Genomic DNA, 23,897 nt, shown 5'->3' on the forward strand with positions numbered 1-23,897 from the left:
GAAAAGGTGAGCCCTTCTGTATGAGGGTGAAGGGAGGTGTGCATTTAGGGAAAAGGTACAGGAACTGGTTTAATCTCCATAGTCCATCGTAGAGGAACAGGTACCATCTAGGGCAGAAATATCAGAGAACAGTATAAGGATCGTGGTATCTGGTGATGTAGAGGCAAATGCTGCAGGACAGCGGAAGACTTGAAAGTGGTTATCTCTGAGTAGCAAAGGCCAGGGATAAAATGAAACTGTTCTTCCCACTGTAAGCATTGGGAGGAAAACCAACACCATGTACATTGTAGTTTCCAATTTTGTGTTTTTGAGTTCTGTTCTATGTGTGTCCACGTGTTCTGTTTTTTCCTACATTCTGCCCTGTTTTTGTTGTTCTTTGCCTGTTTGTTTTCTGATGTGGAGTTTGCTGGATAGGAAGGATCTAAGAGGAGTTGTGGGAAGGGAAACTGACCAGAATATATTGCATGAGAAAGAAATTTCACTTAAATAAAAAACCTCAACTTGAGATTACTTACAATAAAATGATATGTTAAAATAATCTGTTTATGGTAAAACATGAATAATTATAGCAGTATACATACTAAGAAATTCTGACATTGAGGACATTAATTGGGTAAAGAAAAAAATCACAACTAGACCACAGCTCACACCAAGGAGTAGCAAGAAACAAAGGATAGCAACCACTTTGGAGGAGCTAAGGAACAATTGAACCTAAGGGCTCTGTTTCATAAATTGTAGGGTCTCCTATATTAGAATTACAGACTATAGGAGCTGTAAAAAAATTATACACGTGGCTATTTCCCTCATTTATGGCTATTTGGACAAGATTACACAGCTGCTCAGTGCAGAATCTGAATGCTTTGTTTTTAACCCTCATGTTCATTACATCACAGTGCATCTATTTTACAGTGTTATATGTGAGATTATGAGTAGGTGTATTCAAGTTCACACATGTGAGGCTGGAGGATGACACTGGAACTCTTCCATTGCTCTCTCACTGAGGAAGACCTCTCCAATTGAACCAAGATCTCACCTGTACCTGGGCTAAGTAGCCAGCTTGCTCTGGTGATCAACTGTCTCCAACTTCGCAGATCACTCACACACACACACACACACACACACACACACACACACACACACACACACACACACACACACACACACAAATGTGAGGCCACACATGCAAAAATAAGTAAAATTGACTTTTACTTAAAAACGTTCATCTCAAAAAGTCTACTGGAGCTGGTAGAGTGAGTAAAATATCTACTGCCCTTTAAAGGGATCGCAGTTGGGTTCCCAGTACTCAGAAAGCTGCTCACAACTGCTGTTAACTCTAGCTCCAGCGGCTCCAGAGGAATCTGCATTCACACACACACACACACACACACACACACACACACACACACACACACACAAACTGAAAACAGAAAATCATTTTTTTAAGGTCTACTTGAATATAAGATGACAATGTAAAACTAAGAAGATGGCTGCCAACCTGACTGACTATGCTGCTGTGAGTGGTACTGTCTGCCACCAGTGTCTGAAGAACACAGCCATCTTATAGGGCCAGGTGTATTGCTTCTCTACTACCCCTTCTTGAATATGAAGAAAAAGCAGATCCCTGAGGAATTCTTCCCTTTCCTTTATCCTAAAACTAGTGTAACAAGACCTTATATGCTTAGACCTGGGCTTATCTTATATTTTCTATCCAAAGAAATAAATGTAATTAATCCAGAGACCTTTTCTACCATATCAGTAGTAAGGTTGATTACAGGATTAAAAATTATAGTAACTCTATGGGGGAATTTATTGATAAACTTAGTGAGCCAAAACTTGCTCAACTAGAAGTAAGGCAAATGACCATGAAAGGAATATAACTGACATAGAGAAGGTGCAGCTGGCATTAATTCAGAAGCAGGACTGCCTCTGACATTTAGAAAAATGACCTCACCATAGTCTTGGAGGTCACTTACTGGCAATAGCTTCATAGGGTATCAGTACATGGGCTACACAGGACAGGAGGGAAAGAATCACCTAGACTACCATATTTCTGGACAGGACATGATGTGGCAAAGGAATCAAGAATATGTGACAGACTAGGCGAAGAATATGAGGAACTGTTAAGTGCCAGGTCTCTATCTTGTGAGACTAAATGAGAACTGGTCTGTGTGACAATATCTGCTGTACCGATGGATAGTGAAGTTACAATGATTCACTGAATGGCTTAAACCCACTGTCCAGTCAGGTTTTCTGATCCTTGTTTTGCATCTGAAGTTGGTTGGTTTTGAATGATTTGCAGCAACTTGCTGTCTGACTAAAATGACCACGCTATAGATATTTACCCTTGTAACTTCTTATACTGTCTTGGCATAAATTGACAGGTAAAATGGGGGAGGGGGGAGGAATAATATAAAATTTTAGTTAAAGCACTGATCTTTTAGTTTGTAAGACAACAGGCACAATCAAGAAAATGAGTAACTGAAGTTTCTTTTCCTACATTTTATAAAAAAAAAAACTGAACTGAGAAATTTTAACATCTTTAGTCTACTCAAATTATACAATCAATCATTTGTTGTCCAGCTTGAGAATGGAAATAAAAAGTGCATATTTTACTGTATTTATATCTGTAATACTGTTCAAACTGTGGAGAATTCCTCTAGTCAGATCCTAACCTAGGGTCTAATGTTCAACTGAAAACAAGTTCTGACAAAAGATCTATACTATCCAGCCTAGAAACCCTATGGAATTGGTGGCATTCTATAGACACTGTACTTAGGACCATGGCTCATTAATGCTGAGAACCCATTATCAGCTGCCACACAGCATTCAAGTTCTGGGTCAAGCCGGACTTGGTGGCACACACCATTAATCCCTGGAGGCTTAAGTGTATAACTAGAGGCAGAATGCAAGTTAGATGGAGGCCGGCCTGGACTACAAGCCAGGTAATGTCCCCATAATAGAAACACCACCCCCAATAAAACCCACATTTGAGTCACTTTTCTAATCATGGTAGAACTATTTGACATTCGGTGGAGAATTTGGTCTTTTAAAAACTTAACTACTGGGTTGGGGATTTAGCTCAGTGTTAGAGGCCCTGGGTTCAGTCCCCAGCTCCGAAAAAAAAAAAAAAAAAAAAAAAAAACCTTAATTATTAGTTAAATATCACCCAAGGATTTCCCTCACTTTAACAAAAGAATTACTCACATAAAGATATTGTACCCTCATCTTCATGCTCAACATCCTAGAGACATTCGGTGACTGTCCCTGAATTGGAGGTCATGTGGTAGCAGTAGAATTACATGTTTTCATTACAACAGATTTCTAACACAAAATTCCTATTTTCAATCATTTTCAGGAAGCTCAAGATTTCAACATAAAAAAAGAAGTTTCTTTTTTAAATCAGGCATGTAACAATCTTTAATATGTCCAGTTCATTCTCTCTCACACATATTCTACTTCAAACTTCCGCTATAGCAAATATAGCAAATAGAGCACCCAAGGCTTTATAGCGGTGACTGAAACCAGAGCCTTTTCTCCTCTTGTGTAGTCATACAAATGTAATCTGCTGTGTTTATAATTGGTAAGTAGTAATAGTTATTCTGTACTGCTTCGTTATTTTAACATTTACGCTAGAGTAGAAAAATTATCTCACTACAACCAATGTTTGCTCATACTGAAGCACTAAGAATGAGCACTGAGGGCTAAAATCATATCCACGCTTCCTGCCTAAGGGTTCATGTGACAAAGGTTTCCATGCTTCACTAAATTCAGAGAGGGCAAAAAAAGGAGAGGATTATTTAAAGGCGTGTTTAGGAGCAATAAATATATCTGTAATATCAATAACTCATAAATATGTCTTCTGTGTGTCTAAAACATCTCAAAATCAACATATAATTAAGTCAGCTAGTGAAACACAATCCCTAAAAACTGTGTGAAAAGACACTTTCCATATTCCATCTCTAGAGCGTGTTTATAAATAAACTAACCATAGCATTTGTTACCAAATATAAACAGCTCAAATTTCTATTTTAGAAAGAAGTCATTTATTTTAAGGAACCCTACCAAAATGTATTTTGTTATCAAACAAGTATAACTAGTAATGAAGCAAAAGATATTTGTAATTGTGGCAAGATGCTAATTTGTTTATTAAAAAGTATACAAAATTAGCTTAATTACAACATCAACTTATCAAAGGTTCTTAAAGTCAATTTTGCTTTTGGAAAAGTATCAAGTCTTCATATCCAGAATAACAGCCTTTTATTATCTTGATTTATGGAACTATATATCAGATCTTCTAACAATGACATCAAACGGAACCCTGTATCATATTATCCCTTTCCTGATAGCTTGGAATGTAAATGAAAATGTGTTTTGTTTTGTTTTGTTTTGTTTTATTGAAGGAAAAAAATGTGAACAAAAGACCAAACATATGCCAGAATGGCTTGTTGCTGGAATTTAACATGAACAAATTAACTTTACATTGTTAAAAAAATAGCCTTAAGTTGATTTTTTTTCTTTATTAAAAAAGCTTGTAAAGCAAGTTCGATCTCTGAGCCTGACAACAAAACAGTCCGTTAGTTTTAACTAGGAAACTCACATCCACAAAGAGGCGTCCTCCATCAGCACATATCTTAAAAGTATTATACACAAAACTAAATAAAGTTCTTAAACTGCTAACAAATCTAGGAGCAATAATTTAATATTCTATTGAAAAATACAGGTAGCCTTAAGAGAAACATGCTTCATCAATCTTTCTTAAAGCTTTTGAGTTTGTTGCCCAAACTTTTAAAAACAAAGGAAAAATGTTGTCTCCTTCCTGTTGGCTTCTAAGATACCAATTTACAGACATTAACTAAAAGAAATATCCAGGGTATCCAACTATATTTGTCATGAATTTAAATATCCATCTATAATCTATAATATAAAAGTAAAAAATATATATACTTTCAGCCTAAGATGAGTTTACCTAATAAGTTTTACATGAGAAATATCACATGATACCCAAATAAACATCAGATACAAAATTATATGACATGGCTTCATTCAAACACACATAATATTCAAGTCAGAAAACTAGACTGGCTTTTTTATATCGCCAGCTTTCATGAGAGCCTTAATCGCTCTTGCCCTCATTTCAAGTTCTAGAAGTTCCAGTTGCTGTGCAGAAGGCTGAACGTCTTCTGGTGGAGGAACAGTCAGGATGGCCGCTTTGGGTTCCTTTGGGCTAGACTCTACCAGTCCCAAAATCTCGTTCACACTTTTTTCAATATCTCGCTCCAGGTCATCTATCTGAGCAGCTTCACTCTGGACTGTACCTCCTGGGACCTCAGAAGCAGAAGCAGCAGTAGCAACAGCAGTAGCAGTAGGGGCGGCGGTGGCAGAGGCAGCAGCTTCTTCATTGCTTGGGCCTTCTATATCGCTGTCATAAGCATCTGCGTTTATACTGAGTACATCACTATCTTCCCCTTTTCCTGAAACAAACAAAAAAAGGGGGGTGGGGGAGAACCATGTAACCCAAAGCCCTGGGTCAACGCTTCCTCTTTCTTATGATGAAGGGGCTGCCCTAACCTACCCCCCACTATAAAGGCCCAAGTTCATCTGTAATCCTTATTGCACTCTCTTCTTTCCTGACTCTTCAACTTGAAAAACAAAGTATATTTCATGTAAATCCAAGACTAGTTTTCATTCTAACTTCATGAAACACAGACCACTGGGAAACTTAATCCATCATATGGAGTTCCCTTGATCCTAATTAAAATGTTATAATATCTTATACCACAATGAAGTTTACACAATGCAAAATCAAGGCTCATATGAAAATCCTTTTAGTCAAGCATTATTGGGAAAATACAATGTCATCCAAGAAGATATTTAAAACACCTTGCTTTGTAGGCTAGAAAAAGGGAAAATATCAGAAGCTGGATATTCTGTGCAGCACATATCCTAAATCTTCTTACATACTTATTCAAGCACTTGGTTCTGAATCAACAAATCAAAGTCTATCTAAAGCTACTAATAACGAAGACTAAAAACAGGTCTTCATTTTAAATTAATAAGGTTGGTATACAATTATTTTACTAATAATTGCAGAACTCTGATGTCAAGAATTTAATCTAAATGAAGCTTGTGATGTTCTAGTAACCATCTTGGCCTTGGCACTGAGCATTACCTAACTTCACATATCACTTACAATTCTCAGTACTCATTTATTATTCTAATTTATTTTATCTTAAGTTATTATTTAAAAGTTAATTCTCAAACCTTTGGCTTTCATACCTTTCCTGTAGTGGTGAAAACTTATTTAAGAAATTGATTGGCAAATGGAAACAACTGTTAACAGAATGAACAGGAAAAAAACAATTCTACCTCATTTGCTTTATAGCAGATACTCTATTGACCTTACTCTAAATCATTTTAATTAGTAAGCCACTTCCAGTTCCAAAATTAAAGTAGAAAAATCAATATATTATTTTTGTTGCCACAAATAAAATATGTAAAAAGGTTCCGATTTTAGTAGATTCTAAAGAGCATTTCATGTATCTCCCCCAAAAGTAAAAATTTACAATCATGAAGAAAATAATTACAGCAAAATGTATAATCCTTCTGTTGTACAAAATGTTTGATAAAATTATTCTATCTTGAGATTTAAAAAAAAAAAAAACTAAGAAAGCATGTGCTGTGTTGTTCGGGCCTCAAAAGTCAATGTTCAGGTAGAAGATCTGAGGTCATTTATAATCAAACAGATATCATGGTTTTACATCTGTGCAGGACACATGAATTTCACTGTCATGAAGGCTTCCACCAAGAGAGGTCTGAACAGCCAGGGACTGTGTAGCAGGGTTAGGATCCCACTGAACGGCCCCTCAGAGGGGCTGGGCTTAAATTTTTGGATAATGTTCAAACCATTCAGACTTTGGGAGGTCCGAAAATGAACTAAGTATGTTTTGCATTATACAATGGCCATGAAAGAGAAGGCGTTAAGTAGTGAATATAAAATGCTACAGACCTTCCAGCGGGGGATGCTATCATTATGAGAAAGAGTAGACACAGTGCTGGGCCAAGGGAATGGTTTGCAAAGGTGGATGCTGCAGGGGGGTATCTTACCCTACCCCTCGGTTCAATTCTTTGTTTTGTCTTTCTTTGTTTGTTCCTACCCCCCTCCCCTTTTCGCTTCCTGCCTTGCCACCACACGAACAGTTTCTGCCATATGTTCCCAATGCCACAATGCTCTGTCTCACAGCAGGCAGACCTGGAAACATGGAACTAAGTCTACCAGACTATGACAGAACACCTGAAACAACTTATGACAGGAATTAGCTTCCAGTTCATGGTTACATGGCAAACAGGAATATCTCAAAGGACAAAAACCAAGAAAATGTATTTCAAACATAAACAGAAAAAAGATGCTGCTTTATACCTCTGCTTTTCTATCAACAACAGTGCATCTATCATTAAAGAAATGTGCTCTCTATTCACATTCAAAATTATTAAATTCAAGTAACTTGAGTTCTCTACAACACAATATTGCTGGAGGCATTCCTAGGTTACATCTGTTACCAAACCTGAAATTATTTGACATGTGTACTTTTCTACCAAATTAAAAGCAAGTATCTTGTAGAAGTCATTATGTGAATAGCCTCTCTACTGTTAAGTTTCAACATTTCAGTAACTCAACTTTTTAAAATCACCCCCTATAAACATGAGAGCACATTTCCAAGATAATTTGCTCCCATGGTTTCTCAACAGTGAATGAAGACTTTTTTTAGAATTTTTCTTATGTCTCACAAAGCAGAAAAGGCAAAGTTATACATTCTTTTCAAAGAAGTGGTTAACCCATGGCCCCAGCACATATATAGCAGAGGACTGCCTTGCCTGGCCTCAGTGGGAGAGGATGTGCCTAATCCTTTAGAGACTTGAGGCCCCTGGAAGAGGGATGATGGGGAGTGGGGGTAAGGATGAGGGTGTGGGTGGGTGTGTGGGTGGGTGTGTGTGTGTGTGTGTGTGTGTGTGTGTGTGTGTGTCTCAAAGAAAAAAGAAAAGAAAAAAATTCTAGTTAGTAGGAAGAGCTTGAACAGATGTGTTAATAAGGCTTTATAATTACTTTTCAGAAATTTACATTCAAACTTTTTTCATAATGAAGACATTCATGTACCCTGAATTTCTTTAAGAATCCCAAAACTCAGTTTGTAAGCTAAACACATATTTGGACTTTATAAAAGCACTAGTACTTAAGTCTAGTTAATTACTCAGGTTTTATTAAAGATCTTTTAAAAAAATCTTTGATGTATGCATGATATAAACCAATGATATTAAAATCCAATAAGAAAAATAAAATAAAATTTAGTCTGAGTTAAAATATCAAATATGCAATTAAAATAATGAGAATAAAAATTCAAACTCTTAAAGGCTAATAATCAAAAACAGTGCCAGAAAGAAATCAAGAATAAAACTGGACCCAAGTTGCTGATGTTATGGAGCTTCAAAATAATTAAAGTAACTTTATTCACAGGAAACAGGAGTCTGTGATATATTCCTTATATTAACTCTGCTCCTCCAGTAAGATGGGTGATGCCTCATATTACAGACCATATAGCGCACTTCAGAGAGAAGCAGTATAAACAGAAGTGGAGCTAACTGACTGTGGGAAAGGATGAAAGGACCTTAAGAGCTTGGCTAGGCTGTAATGATAGGAAGACAAAGTAAAGTGGAGGAATGAAAAGTACTAAAGAGTACGCGACTCCCTAAGCATTTTCTCTGACAGCTAATGCTGTAGCCAACCCATACCGGTGACATTCTAGTGCACTGTCCTCTGACCACACCATTTCTCTCTTGTTCATTTTCTTGCTATCTTCTTTCTGTCCTACCGATTCATATCCCAAACTCTGAACACAAGTACTAAAGAGTTTTAAATAATAAACCAATCCATCTAGACTCAATATCTAGACAGACATATGAATCAATCATTACTCAAATTGACCGCTGACACAAGTGAATAGTCTGATTTAACAGAGAAGTGTGTGTTTACATTATCTGATGAGCTACACATATGAGCATGGGACAAGAGCATAAAGGCTAAATATCTGACAACTAAACAGAAAATCTTATGTTCTTCAAACAGTTTACTGCCAAGGAGAGGAAAACTAACCAATATCCATTCACTTTAAAATAAACATCTGGACCAAGGGTTACAGGTTCAATTTCCAACACTGTGCATGCACTGAGAGACACACACAAGTAACACACCAAGGGTGTAAATAAAAAAAAAAAGCAAAAATGCAATATCTTTTACTATAATCTGCAACAAATTTTACTGCTTGAAAGTTTCAAGGTTCCATAAATTAGGGAAGGGGAAAATATTTCATGTCATAAACTTGACTTTTTTTTAAATGTGTTTTAGACAGGACAGCTAATACAAGCAAGTAAACATAAAAACACTGATGACATCACAATGTAGCTCATCAAGGCTAAAAAGCCACTTTAAGTTACATTAGTGTATTTAACACCTATAAGGGCTTATAATATTCTAGTTAGTTAAGTTCTTATGTGTAACACAAAAAGCTAGCCTGCTTGTGAAACCTTCTGATAGTACATTACATAAAGACTAGAGACAAGCCTAGGAGAGGGAGTATTTACACAGCTGTGCAAATGCCTGCAAAAGGCAACCAGTCACACAGGAGAGAAATACCTAAAAGATAATAGCACGAAAATGTAAATTAACTGAAGAGAAGACGAGTAAATATGAGTCATTCCTAAGCAAAAAGAAAAATGAAAAACCCACAGAGAAACAACAATGAAGTTTTTTGATCAAAATCCAAGGATAGAGTTACAGCTCAGTATCAGGTACTGGCCTAGCCCATGCAAGGTCCTGGGTAGATCCCTGATACTGTAAAAAGAAGAGAAGAGGAGAGGAGAGGAAAAAGAAAAAAGTTAAGATTTCTTAGATAGGGACAGAACTCAGGAAAACACTACCAAAATATTTTTATAAATAGAAAAATATAGAAATACATATATATGTATGTATACTGGGTGTATATATATATATGTAATATATATATGTACGTACGTATGTATGTATGTATGTATACTCAGAAACAACCAGACATAAGAACAAAGGATAGCAAGCAACAGGTCAGGCATTTTACAAATTAAGAACCACAATAAATGTTTTTCAACATATTTTCTAATTAACATAAATTTAAAAGATACTGCTTTTTAAGACAGACATGGTAGGTAGTACATGCCTTTAACTGAAACACTCAGGAGTTCGAGGCCAACCTCACCTACAAATCTGTCTTTAAAAAAAACAAAAAAACAACAAACAAAAGTCCTATGTCTTACTGACTGGTAAAACCTAGGACTTTTCTGCAGGGCAGGAGGGAATACAGCACATTGACAAATAGAAATTTTACAAAAGTAAGGGAAGGAACAGAGCTAGAGATTGAGTGGTTACTGCTTGCTCCTGCAGAGGGGCTGGGTTCAGTTCCCAACACTGACACTGTGGCTCACAACCACCCTTAAGTCCAGTTGCAGGAGATCTGATGTCCTCTTCTAATCTCCATGGGGAGCAGACATACATGTAATACATACAAAAAATTTTTAAATCTAACCAAAAAAAATGTCTTTTTAGTAAGGAGTGGTGGGAAACATCTAATTCAGAATTTGGGAAGTGAGGGAAGATCTCGAGTTCAATGCCAATGGTAAGACCTCATCTCAATAAAGTAAAGAAAAGCAGGGAGTTTTGCAACTAATAGAAAGTATTAGAGAAACCCACAAGTGGTCAAGGTACAAAGTGTACATAACTATGGGGTACCTATCTCTAAAGTGGGACATCTATAAAAACCACCACTATCTTAAGGATACATCCAGGAACATCAAGGAAGAGGAGATGGAAATATTCTAAGAGGCTAAGGATCAGGAGAACTGCTGTAAAATACCTCTCTTGTGTCTTCTGGACATGACTGTTGCTAGAAATAATATGGTTGTCTGCACAAGACCACACCAGTTTGCGTCCCAACATGAACTGGGGAAGGGCTCATAAGGTCCCATCCCCAGTTGAAAAACTACAGGCAGCCACCTCTAAGAGAGAGTGTTTTCTTCAGGGACAAGCCCCCATGGGCTGCTCCTGCTCAAGCGGTCAGCCCTGTGCCCTGTGTCTGAACAACACTAACAGGCTTTACACTCCTACCCGCTCCTAGTAACATCTCAGTACTACACAATCTGTCCAGAGAACCTGTGCTCAGCTCCACCATTTCAACATGACATGCTGCCTACAGCATTGCTTTTGCTTAAATATATAGACGCTAAGAAAAAGATAATAAAATATATAAGTACTTTTCATAAACTCCTAAAGAAGCTCAATCATTATCAACATGCTAAAAATTGGCCGAATACTTTGATGAATATGCACAAATCATTCTTCAAACTAAGAATATTCTGATGAAGAAGTAGTAAAAACAATGACCACGGTCAGTTCTTTCTACCTTCATTTTTCCCTCAAGAGACAAAAAACAAGAACTGGTTAAGGAATTATCACCTTAAAATACGTTAAAAATCACAAAAGCATTCCATAGGCTACAGCTTTTTGTTGGTGTTTTCCAGACTGGTCAGAGAAAAAGCATATCTCTTGTGGAGAAATCAACAGCTTAGGGGTGTAAAAGAGGCTCTATATAAAACTTAAGAAACACAATAATTACCCAAATTATAAAATATCAAGAGAAACATGACCTACAAAGAAGTGACTATTTTGACCACATTTTAAAGCAGCCATAATCATTCATCAGCATAGCAGACTAGTAATGAAGCCATATCACATAGGCAGTAAAGACAAAGACTACGACAATAAACAACAAATGGCATCATCTTGGTGAGGACAGAAAGAGAAACTAAGCTCAGAAACAATGTAATTTTCTGAGGAGGCACTGGGACAGCTGGCGAAAATGCTAGAGTATTTTTGCTTACGTTTCTGTATAAAGAACAATGTACTGACTACCAGCCAGCGGTTAGTCAGTAAAGATGCTGTCTTAGGGTTTGACTGCTATGAACAGTCACCATGCCCAAGGCAACTCTTATAAGAACAACATTTAATTAGGGCTGGCTTACAGGTTCAGAGGTTCAGTGCACCATCCTAAGGGCAGGAGCATGGCAACACCCAGGTAGGCATGGTACAGGAGTCACTGAGAGTTCTACATCTTGTTCTGAAAGCTGCTAACAGAATATTGACTTCCAGGCAGCTAGGAAGAGGATATTAAAGCCCCAGCCCACGGTGACACACCTGGCCACACCTACTTCAACACGGCCACACCTACTCCAACAAGGCCTCACCTCCTAATAGTGCCACTCCCTGGGCCAAGCATATACAAACCATCACAGATGCTTTCATTAAGGCTGATGATCTGAGGTTAATCCCCAATATTCACAGGAGACAACAGGCACCTACAAGCTGCCCTTTAACCCACATATACACAATGGTGCATGTACACACAGAAATGTGTACACACACACCACTTTTATCCATCTATCGCCTTACTTACCCAAAATAATTGACTTAAGTCCAATTTCTATGGACTAGTATCAAAGACTCAAAGGAACCAAAGACATATAACCCTTTATCTAATGAAACACTCTGTTTAAAGAAGATAGTCAGACATAAATAAAAAATACTACGAGATAGGCAATAAGAGTAAAGATCATGTCCAGTTAAGACCTGAGAACCCCTAACTGGTTGTCAAGTTATTAACAGTAACTAGCAGGTGTTACTTAGACAGGGGTGGTAGGAATCAAGTGCTTAACACTTCTGTGTCAAGAAGAGGTGAGACAAGAGAAGTCCAGGGCAGCATCACGGATTTGGAACTGTTTGGTTTTGGTTTTACCTACAGTCTTCTACTCTCACTGATGAACTTAAAATCTCAGATGTAGACACTGGATGCCAAGCATTGAAACCCAGTCACAGCTGAGAGCTTCCCATCAGTATCACACAGGCTGTGCACTAGAACTAAGAGAACAGTGTAGTGCCAGTTATCAAATGATGATTTCTTTAAAACCACAGCCCAGCAAACATAACACCAATTCCTAGGAAAGCTGAGGTACGAGCTGAGGGCTACGACAAGCTCTGGAAAATGGAGAGTGGCACCTAGCTTGGACAGGTCAGGTAACATTTGATCAAGATAAAATTGGCATATAAAAGTCCCATTATGAACTAGAAAGCAAAAACCAACATCAGAGAAAAGATCACTTGGAGTGCTGAAAGCAAGCCAGGCTTTCTTCCACTCAAGATCACCGTCTACAGAATGTTGAAAGTTCAAAGATTAAGTCCTGGACCACACACTCTTTAGAGGTCAAAGAGGAGACTGAGAAGGAGGAGTAAAGGAGGATAATTCCAAGAAAAGGAAAATCATCAAGGGTCAAATGCAGATAGGAGGTCAGGATGAGCAGTCAACGGTGACTCCGCTTTAGCAACAGTTCACGAGAATGGGAGAGAATGGTTTAGTAGGAGATGGAAAAAATGTATATTGTCAGAGACAATAATTGTCGTGACAGACAGTACAGGAACAGAAGGCTGATGCTGACAGTGCAGAGCTCATCAGTCTCAACAGGAGAAAAGGGCACATACAGAGTCAGGAACAGGTGAACACGGGAGAAAAAAAGGACAGAGCTGTTTCTTTTTCCTAGGTTCTTTCCAGGCCGGGTTTATTTTATTTGTCTCTTTCGTCCTAGTGCCTAGTACTAAACAACAATGTGCTAGAAGAAGAGATCAGTTCTTCTTCTTCATGGTAACACATCCACCTATGATTCCAGTACCAGGAGGCAGAGAAGGGGAATCCCTGGGGGCTTCCTGTCCAGTCAACCTAACCTAACTGACAAGCGCCATTTCAAGTAAGACCTTGTTTCATAATAAAACAAGGCGGATGGCACCTGAAAAACAACACACCGGAAGTTGACCTCTTACCTCAGACACGCACACATGTACCTGTGTACACACTCCAAGAACCTCTAAGACAGGTGCAATGCATACATCTGTAGTCCTATGGATTCAGGAGGCAGGAAATACTTACTGACTTAAAAGTACCTAGTGTACCAAACAAGATCCAAATATCTGCCGGAAAATCATGCTGTACAGCCTCTGAAATAAGTGCTGTAAGCATATGGCCTTTATCCTACAAAACATAGCCCAGAACCAAATGTGTAAAGGGTACATTACTGAATAAAACAAAGACTTTAGACATTTTTCAAAATACTGAACCAAACATTCTATAATTTCATTCTCCATGAAACAAGATAGGTACCTTAGTTAGGGTTTTACTGCTGTGATCAGACACCATGACTAAGGCAACTCTTATAAAAACATTAAACTGAGGCTGGCTTACATGTTCAGAGGTTTAGTTCCACTATCATCAAAGCAAGAGCGTGGCAGCATTCAAGCAGGCATGGTGCAGCAGGAGCTGAGAGTTCTATATCTTCCTTCCAGGCAGCTAGGAAGAGGGTCTTAAAGCCTAGGCCCACAGTGACACACCTACTCCAAGGCTACACCTCCAAATAGTGCCACTCCCTGGGCCAAACATACTCAAACCACTACATTCCACTCTCTGGCCCCCAAAGGCTTGTTCAAGTACATGAGTCTATGGGGGCCATACCTAAACATAGCATAGTGCTAAAGCATTTAGTCCAGTTTAAAAGTCCCCATAGTCTATAACAGTCTCAATAATGTTAGAAGACCAAAGTACAGAGTCTCTTCTGAGATTCATCCAATCACTTAACTGTAAATCCCCAAAGCAAGATAGGAAACCAAATGAGCAAACTCTAGACTCTGCATCTCCATGTCTGATTTAAAAGCAGTCTTCAGATCTCCACTCCTTTTTCATCTACAACAAACTTCTTTCTCCTGGGCTAGCTCCTCTCCCTATTAGCAGCATTCCTCAGCAGATAGCCCAAGGCTCTGGCTTCTTTAACATCATAGATTCTCCAAGTTGACTTCAATTTTACAGCTTCTTGTTTTAAAGTCTGAGATCTACACTTCCTCCAAAGGACTTGGCTCACTTCTCCATATCTACAATCTGTAGCACTCTAGGCTCAGATTGACTCCACCCCACTGCGGCCGCCATTCTTGGAAGTGAGACTATGGTACTGGTTATCCAATATGCTAGGGTTGTCTGTTGGAACTAGACTTCCCCAAAAGCCTCTCTTAAGCTCTCTTCATGGTGCTAAGCCTCAACTCCTTTGCACGACCCTTTCAGTCCTGCATCTTCACCAATAGCCTTCCAAGGCCTGTCACAGTGCAGAGCCTCAAGTGCTCTCTTCACGACCTCAAAACCAGTACGACTCTTAGAAATTACCTAGTACAGCTGCAGCAACCTCGGCTAACTCTGGAACACAGTTTCTTTGTGCTCTCAGAAAACACTTCCCAGAAGATTTCACCTCAGTGATGCTGGTCTCTTCTTCATCACCGCTAGTTTCCTAGCTCTAGCTAAGCAGCATCAATTGTCCCATAGTCCCTTCTGTTCTTGACTCTAACACCAGAGCCATGTGGCCAAAGCTGCCATATCCTGCCCCTTGTTGTGACTAGAATATGGTCCCCTTATTCTATTACCAGATTTCTGTTTCCAACTCCCTCACTGCCTAAGCTTGGCTGTCCTGGAACTTGCTCTGTAGACTGACACTGAACTCAGAGATCTTCATGGCTCTGTCTCCTAAAATTAAGTTTTCCTCACCAAGAACTTGCTCTTACCCAAGGTGGCCTTGAACTCAGAGATCTGCATGACTGTCTCTTGAATACTGGGATTAAATTCATTCAACACCATGCCTGGTCCTAAACTTAGCTGGGTAGGATCTTGCCAAGGTCATCACTCCCTTAATTCAATGTAATAACCTTGATGCAGGATTCAACTCCATTTCATTTCCTGGTGCCCCTTTAATACTCAAGCCATGTATTTATATTTTTCCTTTCTAAGCCTGTTATCCTTATTCAAACTGATCTTCATGAGACTTAACCAGAGAGCAAAGTCTATTTCTGAGGCTTCCTTTAACAATGAAATTAATCTGAGTCTCTTCACCTTAGTCTCAGGCAAACTCTTCAGACAAAGGCAAAAGGCCGTGCTCTTCACCAAAATACCACAAAAAGTCTCTAGGTCACATACTGAAGTTCTCCACTGAAACCTCTTGGGCCAGATCTGTACAGTTCAAATCACTCACAGAAACAAAGTCTACCGTATTACTACTAGGATGGCTCATTAAGTCCCACATAAAACATTTCCATGGCTGTCTTAGTCAGGGTTTCCATTCCTGAACAAACATCATGACCAAGAAGCAAGTTGGGGATGAAAGGGTTTATTCAGCTTACACTTCCACATTGCTGTTCATTACCAAAGGAAGTCAGGACTGGAACTCAAGCAGATCAGGAAGTAGGAGCTGATGCAGAGGCCGTGGAGGGATGTTACTTACTGGTTTACTTCCCTTGGATTGCTCAGCTTGCTCTCTTATAGAACCCAAGACCACCACCCACAATGGGCTGGATCCTCCCGCCTTGATCACTAGTTGAGAAAATCCCTTACAGCTGGATCTCATGAAGGCATTTTCTCAACTGAGGCTTCTTTCTCTGTGATAACTTCAGTTGTGTCAAGTTGGAACACAAAACCAGCCAGTACAATAGCTTTCCAAATCCAAAGTCCCCAAATCCACATTCTTCCAAACAAAAGCATGATCAGTCCTATATCAGCAATATCCCTTTCCCTGGTACCAACTTCTGTCTTAGTTTGGATTTTACTGCTGTGAACATGAAAGATAGAGAAGTTTTAAGGTTGCCCCCCTAAACAAAAGTTTAGAGCAGAAGAAAAAACTGGTTGGGCCCTGAAATTGCAATTATACCAGCTGGTTTGGCAACTCTCTCCCAGGAACTAGCTGACCATAAAGCTAGATTAAAATCTTAGAGAACAATCTTGAGAAGCAGGAAGCTTCTCCCAGGAACTAGCGGACCATAAAGTTAAACAATCTTGAGAAACAGAGTTTCTCCTTGTGATTTTTCACTGGTATTCTCCACACTTTCAGGTGATGCCATCCCTGCCCCTTGGGTTGTGGTTTCTTCCTTTAAATACCTCTTCTCCCAGCCTCTCAGGGTCGAACTCCTCTGCCCCTGGGTGGGATATGAGTCTCGACCCCAGTGCACTGGTTCCTATCGATAAACCTCATGTGATTACAACAAGGTCTTGTGGGAGTTCTTGGGGGGGGGGGTCACGTCATCCCGAGACTTGAGTGAGGGTCTCCCCACTCTGGGGGGTCTTTCAAACAGATATCATGACCAAGCCAACGCTCATACAAACAACATTTAATTGGGAAGTCTTACAGGTTCAGAACTTCAGTCCATTATCATCATGGCAGGTGCATAGCAGTGTCCAGACAGGCATGGTACAGCAGCTGAGAGTTCTACATCTTCATCCAAAGGCAACAGAAAAAGACTAGCATCCAGGCAGCTAGGAAGAGGGTCTTAAAGTCCAGGCCCACAGTGACACACCTACTCTAAGGCTACACCTCCAAATAGTGCCACTCCCTGGGCCAAACATACTCAAACCACTACACCAGGCATAGTGGTCCAATCCTGTCATCCCTGTATTGAGAGGCTAAAAATAGGAGGACTATAGTGAAGGCCAACCTGAGCTACATATCATAACCCTGCCTCCTGTATTAAAAGATAAAGCATTATGCTTCCAAAATTCTTGACAATTTACCTTTTTTATAATGTAGAAAATTCTTAAACTTCAAATGATTAAAAAAAAGTCCTGATAAACTATACGAACTGCAATTTTCATTATTTCGTTCGGCTATTAACCATAGAAAGAGATGAATTACAAAGTGGAAGATGGGGCCAGGAAAAAGGCACTTACCAAATAAGTATAAAGACCAAAGTTTGGATCATCAGAAACCATGTAAAAGCCAGGCTAACCTGGCAGCCACTCATGGCAACCACACAGGGAACAGAGAGAATCAATCGCCAGAACAAGCTGGCTGGCTAGTCTAACCAATCAGTGAGTTCCAGGTTCAACTAGATGTGAAAAGTGATAGAGAAATAACCAAGACATCAACTCTGGGCCTCCACATATGCAGGCACACACAGGCAAGAATGCAGACACTAGGGCTGGAGAGATGGCTCGGTGGTTAAGAGCACTGGCTGCTCTTCCAGAGGTCCTGAGTTCAATTCCCACCAACCACATGGTGGCTCACAATCATCTGTAATGGGGATCAGATGCCCTCTTCTGGTGTGTCTGAAGGCAGCTATAGCGTACTCATATAAATAAGTTATTCTTTAAAAAACAAAACCAAACAAAAAAGAATGCAAACACTAGTATATACACATGTGAACACCCACATGTGGATGCATGCATGCACTGTACATACACATATGCACATATAATATACCAAAAATAAATAAAAAGTAATTTGGAGATTGGGCATGGTGGCATAAGCTTTTAATCCTAGCATCTGGACAGCTAAAGAAGTTAGATCTATATGAATATTATGCTAGCCTCATCTACATACAGTTCCCTCAGAAGCCTTATAGGGGTGACATTCAGCTGCTGGCTCGGAGAGACATACCTTACACCTTAGACCATGGCCAAATTCATCTGTAACTTTGGGGAGAAGGTACTGTTGATGGTGGCCACTGCCGTAACTTACTTGAAGCCTGCCTGGACTGGCCACATTTTGGCACTAAGCCAAGGTTGAGCTGGTTCCTCAACCCCTGGTGAAATCCCTACAGCTATTCAGAGTGTTAAAAAAATAATTCACGGGCTGGAGAGATGGCTCAGCGGTTAAGAGCACCTGACTGCTCTTCCAGAGGTCATGAGTTCAATTCCCAGCAACCACATGGTGGTTCACAACCATCTGTAAAGAGATCCGATGCCCTCTTCTGGTGTATCTGAAGACAGCTACAGTGTACTTATATATAATAAATAAATAAATCTTTAAAAAAAAAATAATTCACAGTGCTGAAACTGGTAGCCTCAAACACCTTACAGTTAAGGAAGCTGGGCTGAATGGTTTGGTGGCTACTGAGGTGTGGATGTGGTTTTTATATCGGAGAGATCATAGGCAAACATGGCATTGTTGGCTATGATGTTTGAAGATCAATCTTTAACTTCCAATTTGAGTTCTTATTTGAATGTTTTTGGACCATGTGTAATGAGACTGCTATCTGAATAAAAAACTAGCTATGGAATTAAAAAAACGAAAAACAAACAAACAAACAAAAAACCCTCAAAGACATGAGAAAATAAGAGTTGGTTGGTTTGTTTGTTTTTCTGGTGGTAGGAAGGAACAGGGTCTTGCCAGGCTGGTCTACACAGCAAATCTCTTCTCCCTGAATCAAACCTTTAAAGACATTGATTCACATTCAGAATCTGCTACTTACTTGTTAAAGCTGGGTAAAACAAGACCTCAGAAGAAAAGGAATTAGAGCAGCTTTAAAAAAATGGCATAGTACACACACACACACACACACACACACACACACACACACACACACACACACTCTCCTGTGCTCCCAACTCCAGACTTCTTTGTATAACTTTCTTCTTAGTCTCCCGGACTCTCTAACATTCATACCACAAACACATGCAGGTAGAATGAAGGCGTCATTTGCCCATCCAGAGATTTCTGTGGCAGTACATACAAGGAAGATATCTAAAATTACAGGCAACAAATGCTACTTCATTAGCTAATGACCCTTCTCTTCCTAAGTAATAAATGCCTCTGGTGGCATCTGAGATAGGGTCCCACTAGTTAGCCCAAGCTGGACTGAAATTTATTCTCCTCCAGACTCAGCCTGGTATTGGGATAACAGACATGCACTGCTTCAGCTGATTCCTGAATGCCACTGTAGCTGCAAATTCACTTCTTCATTACTTTAACCTTAATCCCCTCTACCTATTTTAGTTTCTCTCAATGCAGGATACATTAGCTCAACAATAACAACAAGAATTAGTTGGGCTTTTCTAACTACCTTCTCATCTTAACAATTCAAAGGACCTCACCAAGATTCATATTTAATTCTTCTGCTAAACAAAAATATCTTATATAACTTCAAAATGTTAGAAATACAAAATAAGCCATTATCAATTATTTTCGTCCAGTTTTAAGGTATGACTGGCAAGTAAAGGTGACGTAACAGTATCGTATTTGCTATACCTATGAACTGTGGCATAAGTTAAACTAACCACTATCATACCCCACATATACATTTGAGATCTATTTTCCCAGTCGTTGCAACAGTCCAATCAACACACTGATATAAAATCATGATGCTACCCTAAAGAACTACAGAACTCACTCTAAGATTCAAACTGCTGCTGTGACACTTTCTCTCCCTTTGTCTAGAGGCTAGACATCTGCTTCTCAACGTGTGGGTTGTGACCCCTTAGGGGCCAGATTCCTGCACAGTAGATATTTACATTACAATTCATAACAGTAACAAAATTACAGTCATCAAGTAGCAATAGAGTAACTTCATGGTTGGGGATCAGCACAACATGAGGGTTGCAGCATTAGGAAGGTTGAGGACCACTGCTAGCATCTCTCCTCCTCTAGTCCCTGCAGCTCTCTGACACTCTACAGCCTGCTAGCCTGCCTGTAAAGGAATTCGTCTTTAAACACCTATACAACACATATATTTTATACTCTTATAAACTGGTTTATACTACTATAATTATGTAGGTATTTTATATGTAGATATATAATCAAAAAGATTGAGAAAAAATTAAAACATAATGAGCTTATGTTTTGATTTACTTTATAAATTGTGGCATTTGCCAGCATAACCCTGGAAATATGACTAGCATGCATTGGTGGTCTGAATGGCTGAAAGCTTATTTTAAAATAAAAGCTCGTCTCACATAGCTTAACCACTGACATTTGTTCCTAGTAGAGCCTTCCTTACATATTCCTATTCAAACCTATCTTTCAAATTCTTGAAGCTCTTACAAAGCTCTTATTTAACTTTTTTTTTTTTTTTGCAGTGTTGGGGATCAAACCTAGGCCCTTACAAATGCTAGACTAGGGCTCTACTGCTGAGCCACAATCCTAGCACATCTAAGCAATCCTTAGTGCTGGGTAGGATTCATTAATTCACGCATTCAAAGGCTAAACTAGCTATATGAGTCAACTAGCTAACTTTTAATGTTATGATATGAGCCTAACCAAGGTAAAAATATTATGTACATATTTTATGTGCATATGCATATCTCTAATTTCATGTGAAGAACATGAATATATAAGATTCCAAGTAAAATACAGCAAATGCCTTACTGATCCTGATGAGCCAGTGAATATATTACAAAGAACCCTCAAACAAACTAAAGACTAAATCAAGTATCCTTTTTTTAATGTAACAAAAAAACCAAAAGTAAGAGACCACATTAAACACTTTGCCCAAGTACAAAAAAATGCAGTGGACACTAGTCTTTACAAAGCGTGACAATTTCAAAGAACCTTCACTATCAAAGCCAAACAGTCAAGCATTGCTCGAGTCTGCTGTACAACAGCACCACCAGGTGGTTGCTTACGCGATCTTCAATCAAGCACCTTCCATAAGGGAACTGGGGGCAATCCAGTGCACCTGCTGATACCTCTGAAAGAAGAAATTAAACTCCTCCGAAGTTCTATCTAATGATAACCATCTACTCTGTTTTCATCCTATGAGCAATACAAAAGTCACTTTTCTATTTAACAACTTTTCAAATGTCTCAAAATAACAATAAGTCTCTCAATTCTTCTCTTAACCTAAATACCCAAACAACTTTCTCCAGTGTGGTTTAATTTCATTAACATTACAACTTTAAAGATGTAATGCAAACATAAATTTTAAATTAATTTTTAAGTTACAATAATTTGTAAGCTACACATCCAGATCTCCATTTTAATATTGCTAAATGTCTTCATACATAAGTCTGAAGAAAAATTAACTGATTATACACTAACAAGAAATGGATTTTAACATTTAAAAATGTTTCCTACGCATTACCTTCAGCAAACACAAGTTTTCATTTTTCAATCTCCAGCACAAATGACCCATATTTTAAAGAACTACTTTAAGAGCAGCTCTAAGTGTTTTCAACAGTATAATCACTGGTATTCTGGCAAACCTTGAGGTCCCAAGCTCATAACAAGCCTATACAGGTGTAGTTTAATTTCATTAACATGTGCACACGTGTATACACATACACGCAACTGTGGTAAAAAAAAAAAACTATAACTCATATTGCCCATATAACTACCCTCTAGTTGAAAATGAATGATTTCTAACACAAGAGTTTTAATTTTGTTTCCATTCCAATCAATGAAACAATATTATGCCTGTATTTAAATATTTTCATGGTAAAAATAGATCAAAAGTAGATCTTTAGTTATTCACATCAGTAAGATAAAGGTTAGTTTATAAACTCAATATTTATCCTTACTACTGCTAGTTTCAGACATGCTATTTCCCATCAGTATCTGACAAAGAAACATCACGTTAACTGACAGTGGACACCTGAGTCCTACCTGTGTAACTACTCAAATCATACTTGAGCCTTTTATAAACTGGAAGGAAAGAATTGAAAAGGAAATTTAAGTTAACAGTCTGTTCCATACAGAAACAATAGGTCATAATAAGACTCATACTGAAAGAACGAACAGAAAATTCTGTGCCACTTTATATTTTGGTCTACTGAACTTTAGAACTATGGTGAGCAGAATGGGTCTGTTATACAAACAATATTACATCCTCAGAGTTTTGCAAATTACAAATAGAAAACAATTTGTTCATTTACAATTTAACTGAAAGATATTCTGCATAAATAAAACTTCCAGATAAGTCATTCTCATCTTACTAGGCAGCAAAGAATTTTATATTTTACTTAAGAACATTTTCTTTAACAAAAATTTATTGTTTTCTTTTAAGAGGGGGTGGAACTAGATTAATTCATTGCTTAGCATATAGGAATTCCTTCTTGAGTTCCATCCTTATCCATGAGAAAACAAAACAGCAACATCAAAAACCTGGTGAGAATAAAACTCTTTCCTACAGGTTAGTACAATCTGAGCACAGCTTGCACAGCAGTCCTTTTATGCTCCAACCTCACTTTTCTTATGTCTGCCTATTGACAACACTGTGCTTCCCACACTTATGGGGGAAACTCAGTGTAGTCTACAGGCTCCTAAATACAAAATGCATACATTTTCTGGCATATGGCTACTTGGGTCTTTTTTCTTCCTCTTGGCTTTTCCATAGCTGGTTTTCAAATGATTAAAGTTACTAATACAAAAATTACAACAAAATAGGCTATTGATACTGCAATGGAGTTTTTAAGAACTCTGTTTCTGAGCCACAAAACATCTTCCCTTAGAAAATTAGCCTTAGCATAAATTGTGCAGTGCAGTTTCTGGCTTCTTTTCTACTGGAATCAGAATCAACCTGCTTCATTCTAGCTTTTTCTATTCTTCATACAATATTATCTTCCCCTAGATAACCTAATAGCATACTCACATACTCTGCCCAGTCAATACCAAGAACTTTAGGAACAAAGGAAAGTGATAAAAGCAGGCTGATGTGGTAGTTATCTACCTACTCACAGAGGCAGAGGCAAGAGAGTCACGTGTTCAAAGCCAGCCTGGCTACAAAGTGGGACCCCTGTCTCAAAATAAAAAGAAAAGAAAAAGCCACAATCTCACTGTGGTCTAATTTTATGTGAAATGTAGAGAGAGTGAAATGATAATAATTATACTAACTGAAAACAATGACTTGTATTTTTATGACAAAGAAATGCTGATGAAGCAAATCTGTTTCTATATGTGAGGATGCTCAATAGTACAGCACAAATATATAATTTTCTCCTGGCAACTTAAAAGCTTAATACCAGAGAATTTCTAAAAACACT

The 23,897-nt window shown here is 38.5% G+C and overlaps 1 protein-coding gene across 2 annotated transcripts in view; it reads right to left on the bottom strand.

The window, feature by feature from the left end:
• Nucleotides 1-4,121: 4,121 nt before the first annotated feature.
• Caap1 (caspase activity and apoptosis inhibitor 1) overlaps nucleotides 4,122-23,897 on the bottom strand; it is a 56,724-nt gene continuing 36,948 nt past the window's right edge. For both annotated transcript variants that reach the window (NM_001034154.4, NM_001415955.1), the window contains 1 exon segment: nucleotides 4,122-5,471. In NM_001034154.4, coding sequence (NP_001029326.2) covers nucleotides 5,074-5,471 — 398 coding nt within the window. In that variant the 3' untranslated portion in view covers nucleotides 4,122-5,073.

The sequence above is a fragment of the Rattus norvegicus genome, chromosome 5 (assembly GCF_021556685.1).
Source record: "Rattus norvegicus strain SHRSP/BbbUtx chromosome 5, alternate assembly SHRSP_T2T, whole genome shotgun sequence".
Taxonomy (NCBI): domain Eukaryota; kingdom Metazoa; phylum Chordata; class Mammalia; order Rodentia; family Muridae; genus Rattus; species Rattus norvegicus.